The sequence below is a fragment of the Bubalus bubalis genome, chromosome 9 (assembly GCF_019923935.1).
Source record: "Bubalus bubalis isolate 160015118507 breed Murrah chromosome 9, NDDB_SH_1, whole genome shotgun sequence".
NCBI lineage: Eukaryota > Metazoa > Chordata > Mammalia > Artiodactyla > Bovidae > Bubalus > Bubalus bubalis.
Genome location: NC_059165.1, coordinates 58,727,273 through 58,737,335, shown reverse-complemented (window position 1 = coordinate 58,737,335; position 10,063 = coordinate 58,727,273). Strand labels below are relative to the sequence as shown.

General features: G+C 42.4%; 2 protein-coding genes across 4 annotated transcripts; both read right to left on the bottom strand.

Moving 5' to 3' along the window:
- Positions 1-296: 296 nt before the first annotated feature.
- On the bottom strand, positions 297-8,268 carry LOC102390555 (mitochondrial ornithine transporter 2). Of its 3 annotated transcripts, none has more exons than XM_044947574.2 (3): positions 8,133-8,268; positions 5,926-6,033; positions 297-2,426 (listed from the first exon to the last, which is right to left on the bottom strand). In XM_044947574.2, exon 3 carries the CDS (start codon positions 1,733-1,735, stop codon positions 830-832), a length of 906 nt encoding a protein of 301 aa, XP_044803509.1. In that variant the 5' UTR covers positions 1,736-2,426; positions 5,926-6,033; positions 8,133-8,268; the 3' UTR covers positions 297-829. The 3 variants fall into 3 exon arrangements, 2 of the variants coding, with proteins under 2 accessions (XP_044803509.1, XP_044803510.1); XR_006553358.1 differs by lacking the exon at positions 297-2,426 and adding an exon at positions 4,656-4,689; XM_044947575.2 differs by lacking the exon at positions 5,926-6,033 and having other exon boundaries at positions 8,133-8,257.
- Positions 6,139-8,133, bottom strand: TAF7 (TATA-box binding protein associated factor 7). The gene has a single exon (XM_006062676.4). The coding sequence runs from the start codon at positions 7,697-7,699 to the stop codon at positions 6,650-6,652; it is 1,050 nt and encodes a 349-aa protein (XP_006062738.1). The 5' UTR covers positions 7,700-8,133; the 3' UTR covers positions 6,139-6,649.
- Positions 8,269-10,063: the final 1,795 nt, after the last annotated feature.

Genomic DNA, 10,063 nt, shown 5'->3' with positions numbered 1-10,063 from the left:
AACCCAAAACCAAACAAAACAAACATAATTACATTACAGAGAACAGAGTAGTGGTTTTGGGGGGGGGGGGGGTTGGTGGGGAGGGTGAAGGAGGAAGACAAACTGGATAAAGGGGATCAATTATATGGTAATGAAAGAAAAAATAAATTATTTTTGGTAGTGAGCATGTTGTAGGGTACATAGAAATAAAAATATAATGCTATAAATCAGTTACCTCAGTAAAAAATAAAATAAATGAATCATTGTAGATGCAAAAAACTGTAGATGGATATTTTGGTTTTCAAGCACCACACAAAAACTTTTTAAAAACTTTAATTGGCTAGAACAGTGCACATTTTAAGCAGAGTTTTCCAGAGACCCTACATCTTGAGTGGATTAAGCAATCATTTATAAGCACCTTCAGAAACATGCTTAACTCGGTTTTTTCTTGTGACATAAGATTAAACACAGGAACCAAGCTCTATTTAATTCACACAACACATAACCAACCAAACTGCACGTACATATGCAGATTTATGCAAAAACTCAACTATAATTCTTTTTCCCCCAACTATATTTAGCTTTTCAGATTAGGTACCTAGGACCACCCACTCATGCTGTGTATCTCACCAAACATAAGAGCAGCAACGTTTCTATTTGAATACAATTATGGGCTGAAATTATATGATATAAAATGAAGTTTCTTCCATAAAGTTTAAGAGTATAAGAAGGAAAGACAAAAACAAAGCTCCCAGGAAGTCAACAATAATACCGCACTGGTCTAAAGCTTCATGAAACTGAGTTACAGTCCCCAAAGGCTTGTACTTGGATTCAGACTCACCAAGATACTTCAATATGCTTCAAATTGGCTCATCATCATTTTCCTGCTGTATTCATAAGCCAAAAATAGTGCTGCATTGGCAGGAAACGCTCGAATCAGAGTAGCTTTCAGACCAGAATATAAAGCTGCTATTCCTTCGGTTCTCACAACACTTAAAAGAGTTCTGATGAATCCTGTCTGTTTTCCAAACATGGAAAGAACCTGAATTCTGGATTTGATACAATCCACGGGGTATATGACAAACCAAAGGCAAATGCCAGCAATTCCACCACTTAACATCAAGGGGACAGGGCCTAGTTCATCTTTTGAACCCCCCGAGGCAAAAAACGATCGGCTCAGCTCATAGCCACCAAAGAAGAAGAAATAGCCTGGTACTACTTGAAACAGAGTACTGGTGAGTCCGTGGTAGAAGCCCCAGGGGCCATCCTTTCTAAGGATACTCTTCACGACGGACCAAACTGTATCATGGCTTTTGGCTATCCTCCCTGACATCTCCAGTTCGTGCATGGTCTGCAGCCGGCACTTCACGAGCTCAGTGGGGCACAGGGCCAGGGCGGCAAACGCTGAGGCGATGGAACCCGCGGCCGCAGTTTGCAGATCATTCAGCTTCGCCTGCTCGTCCAGTCCAGCCACTTTCCTAACGAAATGTTGGCAGAAGCCGTAGCACATGAAGAGGACCGAGTTCTCGGCGACGTAGGCCATTAGCGCGGGGCCGGTCCCCTTGTAGAAGCCCCGCAAGCCCACCTGGGAGTACGTCTTCAGGGCACAGTCGGTGAGGCCCTTGTACAGGCCGGGGAATGTCTGCATCTTCACCTTCATAGTGTCGAAGGGCTGCCCGGTCAGGACGCACGCTGTGCCCCCCAGGGCCCCCGCGGTGAGGTCGATGGCAGCCTGGATAGCAGGACTGGATTTCATGTTCGCCCACCCGCCGGTCTTCGCGGAAGTCCACTCTCTGGAGTTTAAGACGGGCGTCCTGTGTCCCACCCCCTACTCTTGGCTGTCTCTCCCCAGCTGGAGTAGCCGCTTAACCCCAGAGTAGGCCTCGGGCCGCCCTCCCGGCGCACCGTGGCCCAGCGCTAACCCCCGGCGGTGGCCCAGCGCGCGCCGCTCCTCGCACCGCGTGACCGCCGGACCCCCGACGCGGCGGTCTGTTAGCTCCGCCGCCTGTTAGCTCCACTCAGCCAGGCCGTCCCAGCTCCCGCGGGCTCGAGGACGGACTAGATAAACACTTCAAATGAATTACAGTACAGCAGTTGAAACTATTCGATAAATTCCTGAGATTAGGGGCAGAAACTCTAGGCGCTGCTGCAGCGAAGGAAGAAATGCCTTCCTATACGGCTAGACCCCCGGCCTCCCGCATTTTCTACTCGGCCAAATAAAATGGGAGGTGCTCCCAGTTGATAGCGCCTGGAGTCAAAGGGTCAATCTTCAGAGACAAAGGTTTATAATAGAGAAAACAAACAAACACGGGTTGGGGGGCCGGAGGGTTGTTACCTGACTGTCGGTGTATCCTACAGGTCAGAAAACCCTTAATCGTCTCCGGAGAGGAACAGCTCCGCAAATGTGCCGACTGCCGCGCCTCTCTCCGGTGTGGCGCTTCGCTCGCCTGGGGACGGGAAGGGAGGCCTGAGGCTGACGGAAGCTTTATTTCGTGGCAACATCGCCGAGGCTCTGGGCCTGGATCCCTGCGCGCTAGTGGACGCAGAGCCCTTATTATTTCTAGAGGTAGGGCACGGCCTTGTACAATCGGCTTGGAAAAGAGATATTTATATATAGCTAAGAAAGTTGATAGAAAAGAGCTGTGTGGTTCTGGTGTTTCCGGGCTCTCGTTGAGGAGCCATGCAGCTTTGTGCAACATTAAGTTCTGGGAGTAATTGACCACAGACCTAGTAGGCAAGATGTGGTTTGGGCCATCAGGAAGGGTACCGTTGACAGGACACTTTTTCCTCCCAGATGTTTATAATCCCAGCGTTGGAACCAATGCTCTTAAAGTTTAGGTTCTAAGCCCTAGGCGGTATTTAACTTTGGGTTAAAAACAAAATGGGGAGGGCTTAAATGATTCATTTTGAAAGCTTTCTTTGATCCTTTGGCTATCAGCTAATATTTTAAAGTGTGGCACCTAAAAGCAGATGGTGCATGGATAGATAAGTGTTTGTCATCAGGTAGACTTCATTGCCATAGAAAATAGTGACCTGGTCTTTTCTTTAGAGTGCCCAAATGTACCTGGATTTCTTTTCCCCAGTACCACATGGTTTCTTCATAGAATAATCTTCCAATCTGTCTGTTTGTCCGTGCTTGGGGATGGGGGAGGGGGCAGTGTGTGCCTTGAGTACTGATGTAAGGAGACCAAATGGGAGAAGAGGGTTGACATTCTGCAATCAGAAAAGACTTTCACACAATTCCCTTGTTTAAATGCTGTATAACCCAGCCTTCATCTGGGCCTTCTTTAGTTCAGTTTACTCATAAAATAAACTTTCCTTCTGTGGGATGGGTAAGGAAGTCATCTGGCTTCCTCCAGTGAGATAGGGTTCCTGGACATCCAACCACTCTGAACACAGACTTTTTATTATTTGACTGCATTGCCGGGCCTGTGGGATCTTAGTTCCCCCACCAGGTATCTAATCTGTGCCCTCCGCAGTGGAAGCTGGAATTCTAACCACTGGACTGCCAGGGAAGTCCTAGAACTTGGACTTTAATTAATCCTGTTTTCAGCCGCACACCGTCCCTTTTCCTTGGGAAATGGCCTGCACAAACGGCCAGGCTCACAGTGTCTATGTCAAGTGGGTTTGTTTCTCCTTGGTATATCTCCTTGTAGACATTTAGCATGAAATTTTCTGCCACCTTTGAATTAATCATTTCTTCACCTGCTTTGGCCTTATCAAAACAGACTGACATCTCTCATCCCCTGCTGTCTCACCTCCTATTCTTTCCCTTAGGGGCTGCTATGCTATATCAGCAGGCTTTCTGGGAGAGAGAAGAGATTCACAAAAACAATGTGCCATTTTAAACTAGAAAAAAAAATTTTAGTCCTATCATATTTGAGTCTTTAAAAAATGTTTTGGCTTTTAAAACTGTCCATTAATGACATACGGTTCATTGTTTATTTTTTTATTTTTAAATATTTTAAAATTTTGTTTATTTTTAAAGCACATACTGAGTTTTTACAAACACAAGAAATGGAGGTTACTGCAGTAAATCATTAACTGCTTCTGCATTAAGTTCATATATGTGTATGTTTTGGAAAAACCAAATTAGTAATCAGTGCCAGGGATCATGCGGGCATTAATAGAAAAATGGTCTGGAACTTCATTGAACAGTCATAGTTGTACAAATATTACAGCCAGAACTCAAGTTCCATAAAATACACTAAACAGCTGGACTTGGAGCTGTACTGTATATACTGTTTACAGAATATACTGTAACACTGCCCAAGACAAAAGGCAGTCTTAACCATCTGAAACCATTTTTTCCTGATTCTAACTTAATCAAAATTATGATGCTTCTGTTTTAAATGTAAGCACATGTACTCCCAAGCATACATGGAAAATAATGGCAATGAAATTTCCAGATTTTCAGTGAAGTCCATCACTCTTAAGAAGATGCATACCCATATCACAAGTTCCCTAGATATGTGATTGAGTAGCCAGATAGGTTTACCAGAGAAAGTAAAGTCTGAGCTGAGGGCTGAGTAACAAAAAGCTAGCCATGATCTAGACCGTTTCAGAAAAAGGGAAATGTAAGTGTAATAAAAGCAAAGCTCTGTAGTGTGAAAGAGCTGGGCATCTGTAATACAGAAAGGCCAACATCTATACTTCCTGTGTGGTGAGCAGTTTTCCTAGTCTGTTTTTACACAGAATTCTTCCTGGATACTAAAAAAGATAAAAAGCAGAGTTTAAGACACAGTCCTTCAGAGACTTGACTTCTCACAATTTGTCTCGATTTTTCATATCAAACATTTGATCTATAAATTCAAAATGTCTAGGCTTTATGACATTTAGAACTGAACATAAAGACCCCAATGTACCTCATCTATAAATACAATGAAAAATGGAGGCCACAGTGATATGCTTATTACAGCATTCTGTGTAATAGCAAATTTAAAACAGAACAACCTAAGTGACCAGTAATAGGGGAGTGAGTAAAATTAAGAATTTGTAAAATTTCTGCATTGCTTAAAATTTTCAGTGAGTTTTTTCTCTTTTAAACTTTTTTTAAAAATTCAGTTTCTGTTCACAAAATCAGAGAAATATTGAAAACTATAGCCCAACTATATATCACACTCATCAGACAAGGGAACTGTGAGAAAAGTGAGTCTTTTTTGGAAACTCTGGGTTTACATGAAGGGAAATGGATCTTAAGTTGTTCTCTTTTGAAGTTTATGTAACAGATAATTACTCTTCATTATGGAGGCCTTATGCAAAACCATAAATAAATCAAACAAAAAAACAAAGCTACAGTAAACTCAGTATGCTTATGCTGTAGATGTATGTATTGAAAAACTGTTTCTGCTGTAGTTTAAGCTTTGATTTAGATTCTTTAATTTGAAATCAGTCAACATTTAAGTTTCTTCATACACTTTTCTACCATTTTGATCACTCTTTCATTCAAGTTTGTAATCCCTGTTACGTTTGTAATCCCTGCCTAGAAAATAGGCAATAATTTGCTTCTATTCCAGGAATCCTTTATATGTATTAACTCAATAGCCAAAATCAAAGGTCCCAAGGTAGATGATATTATCACCTCCACTTTAGAGATGAGGAAATTGAGGCAAACAGATTTACTTGCCCAAGATCACTCAACTCAGGCACTACATCACCTGACCTTGTGATTTTAACTGCTTTTCTCTTCTTTACAGTGACTAACAAGGCAAAATGCCTAATCTCAGTGAATTAACAGCTTAGTAAGGATATGAGCAACAGGTAACTTAGACTCCGGTATGACAGGTGCATAAGAGTACTTATCCCAATAGACTATTATAGAGGAAGAGGAGTAATTAAACTCCTTGAAAAAAATGTAAATAAGCTCAGGATTGAAAACAGTGGGAGAATGGGAGATTAGCTGGAAAAAACATTCGGATAGTTTAGGAAGGCTCTTTATTTCCTAACCTCCAAATGGAGCAGGTGGACTGGAAACATAATGTAAAGGTGGTACTGCCCGATTTCTTTGCCCTTGCTGTGTTCTTTTCTTAAAATCGAACATAATTGCTTCTTTTCCTACAAAACAGAATCCAATTGGTCAATCTATTAAATCCCACCAGGAAACCACTTCAGAAGAGGATAATATCCACTACCCCTAAAAGAGCAAGACACATTATAAAGTGAAATTTAACTTGCTTTTATTTATTGTTGAACATTACGAAATGACTTGCAATGCAAAAATACGAAAAATTGCTTTGAATAGCTGGAAAATTAGCTATAGCATCAAAAAACATAAGCTTACAAACTTTACTGCCTCCAGACTAGACTCTACTGATTTACCTCAGATGTCATCACAGAGTAGCAATGGAAGCTTCTAAACAGAGAAAGAGCCACAAAGTCCTGCAATGAAGCTGTGATTAATAACTAAGTTGAACTTTTCACTCCACTAATCCTACAACTCTCTACATTTATCTGTCTATACATTCCTACTTCCTACGGGATAAACACCTAGCAAAGTGGTTCCAAAAGACAAATGAGACAGAAATTCACATTTGTCTACAAGATAAATCCAAAAGAATACAGTGGAAGAAACTGCGAACTACTGCAAAGTTTTACAAGCGATGAAAACAAAAACATTTTCTCTTTCAATGCTGACCTCTCACAGTAATGAAATTAAGTATGAAACTACTCCTCACTTCTCTAGGAGTGATTCTAGCTCTTCTTGCAAAGAGCTGAGCTGCTCTTTTTCCCGGTCTTCCTTCTGTTTCAGTTCATCCAGCACAGCCTGAAATCTGTTCTTGAGAGCCAAGTTTTCCACTTTCATGATGAGATCCTCCTGTCGCTTTGCTCTGTCCTGGGTCTCTTGGAGCTTGCCTTTCATGTTATCAATCTGTTTCTGAATTCCCATAACCAGCTGATTGGTTCCCTCATTTTCTTGGTGCTGTTCATCTGATTCATTTAGTTTGTCCTGTAGCTGCCTTTCCAGATCTTCTTCAGTGTCTATAATGTTTATATCTTCTTCATCTGGATGCTGTGTCTCATCTTCATCTTCACTGCTGCTGCTGAGGTCATTGAATATCTCCCGAAGCTCATCATGTTCTAAGGAGTCATGGCCCTGCCTGTGCCCCGACATTCCTGGGGAAGAGATATCAAGGCCTTGATTTTCTGTTTCTTTGGTCTCATCTTCAGCAATTATTTCCCAGCGGGTACTGACAGCTTCAGCATCTGTGCTCAGCAACCGCTTTACTTCTTTTTCCACATCTGGAGACTCAATATACTTTTTCTTTGCTGTCTTACGGAATCTTCTCTTTCTCACATTTTTCAGAGGCAGAGTAATTCCATGGTTCCATACAAATTTTTTCTCTTTGTCCTTATCCTTCTTTTTGCTTGCTTTGGGATCAGCAGTAGCAACTGGTTCCTCCACAGGAGGATAGAGATCACCATCAACTGTAGAGACAAGCATCTGACAGACATCAGCTGTCTTGTAAAAGGTTTTTTTATCAATGGTTTTCAAACTCTCCATAACACACGGCAGGTCTACCAATTTTGCGGCCAAAGGGACTCGGTCCACTCTGACAATTCCATGACGCCCGTCAGGGTGTAACTCAATTGACAGTCTGTCCTTCAAGTTGACATGGCCAGACTGTACCGCCCGCCTCACAGTAGAGGCATACTCCGGGGGTAGGCGTAAGATAAACTGGCTCTCTAGTTCATGAGGAGCATCATCTTTGCTCTTACTCATTTTTATTTCTTTGTAATTCACTTTTTGTCTAATAACCACTTGTTGCACTAAAAAGTTCCAGGTACTTCACCAGAAAGACCAGCTCTTTAATAAACTTGAATCCTTAATTACAAACAGTTCTAGGTAGAACATCAGCTAAGCGTCTGTTTTTAATTAAGCCCCAAGTCTTTCTTAAAACGCCGTGACTGAACACCAGTTGTTACTGATGCATTGTCTTATTCAGTTATGTCCATTTAAAAATATTAGCTGCAACGCCAAGTTTCAACCTCTAGATGCCGCTGCAGAACAATGCAGAGAAAGCAAATGGCAGCTCCTACGGATTTTCGGCACAGAAAGTAAGGCTCAGCAGATAACGCCCAAACCACAAACTCTCCCGGAACAAAGATATTCAAAATGCGGGGCGTAGTGAGCTCTCTTCGCCTCGGGTACTTACAATCCAGTGACGATTATAAATCCAGATTCTCCGGACAGGAACGAGCGGAAAAAGCCACACAGAACAAGGCCGGGAGCCGAGCGTCTCTTTCTTGATTCCTTTGTTCTTCCCGGCACTTGGCAAAGCGATCCGCTATTGATTATCGGTGAAATGACTCGGAACCAGCAAGATGAAATCTCGCAGAGAGCCGCAGCTCCGAGCGCCAGACTTTGCAACTCTGCAGCTCGGCGTGCCTCCGTCCGGAGCTGCAGAGCGAGCGGAAAAGAAAGCGTTACGTCACGCCGCAGGACTGGAGGAGTCTGTGAGTGACAGCACGCCGTGGGCGGAAGTGCAGGTCGTTTCAGCGCGCGCAGGCGCAACGCGCGATTACGCCGTTCGGCGTGACTTGTTATCTCGCGAGATTTTAGATTTACGAGACGGTGGCGATCATGTTTCCAAAACAGCCACTACCTTTAAAGTGTTTACAGAAAGCAATTCTAAGAAAGATTGTCTCACCTGCTTCTGCTAAGCCAGCGCTTTTACTAGCTTGCCGGGGGCCGGTTACTTCCTAGGCTTCCGTGTGATTGCTGGAGATAGGCCGTCCGTGCTGAAATAGTGTTTGTTTCTGGAAACATCTCGGAGTCTCCCAAATTATGTTCTTAAATCTGGAGCCGATAAAAGAATTCATAACTAATCATGCCTGTGGATTTTAAAGTACCCGAATCAGTGGCGTGAGGACGTGCTGCCCACTATGTAATTCTGTGTTTGTTGATAGTTAAAGTGTCCTTAGGGGGCTTGTGACTCACGGTCTGTGTTTTGGAGACTTCCTGAGGCAACAAGGGTGATTTCTCTTATAATGTGTTAGGTGTAGGTATAAATGTAAACAGGGAACGTAGTGTTCTTCGGAGGCCGGTGTTCATTGAGGACCGTTGTCTGAAAAACAAATGGTCTGATTAACCTTTCACTGAAGTATTACACCCTGCCACTAATTTGCCAGTAATTTTTTAGTTTGGAATTAAAAAAAAAATTCACCTCTACTGTTCAGGTAACTTTTCTACTTGCCTCTTTAGGTCGTCAGGTATTCTTAACATGGATTTATAGTACTTCGGACTAACAGTGTAAGAGTTTTCACTTGTGTTCATTTCCATTTATTAATAGGGTCAATTTGGTAGAGTATCACAATCAAAATTAAAATTCTATTCTCTAAAATATCAGCACCTGCATCTTAAGTTTAAGGGGTCACGCTTAAAATGTGATTAACATATAGAAAATTCACTTTATTTCTTTTGTACTTATTGTCTCCCTCACCCAAGATTGGAAGGTCCATGATAATTAGAAGTCTAACCGTGTGCTCATCTGGTCCCAGTGCCTCATATCAAAACGTGGGAGATAACAAATATTTGGTAATTGAATGAAAAAATTGACCCATCGAAAGAATATAAATATAATCTACATCCTCTAATAATTTGTGAGAGAAAATACATTCTGTATTGCCTTAAAATGAAAGAGAGTCACTTGATAGACATTTCCTCTCCAGTCAAGGGTCCTACTAATTGTTAGGAGGCCAGAAGTTTGCAAACAGCAGATGTGAATGTGTCCCATTTGTTTTCAGCAGACTGTGATATTGCATATCATGGGGTGGAATTTAAATGGCTTGACCCCAGTTTGGTTTTTCATGCTAAGTCTGAAGGGAAATTATGCACTTGCACATAATTGTGCTTTAGTTCTTTGTTCTGTAATGTGTTGAAGAATGTTCAGTTCAGTTCAGTGGCTCAGTTGTGTCCAACTCTTTGCTACCCCATGAATTGCAGCACACCAGGCCTCCCTGTCCATCACCAACTCCCGGAGTCCACCCAAACCCATGTCCATTGAGTCGGTGATGCCATCCAACCATCTCATCCTCTGTCATCCCCTTCTCCTGCCCTCAATCTTTCCCAGCATTAGGGTCTTTT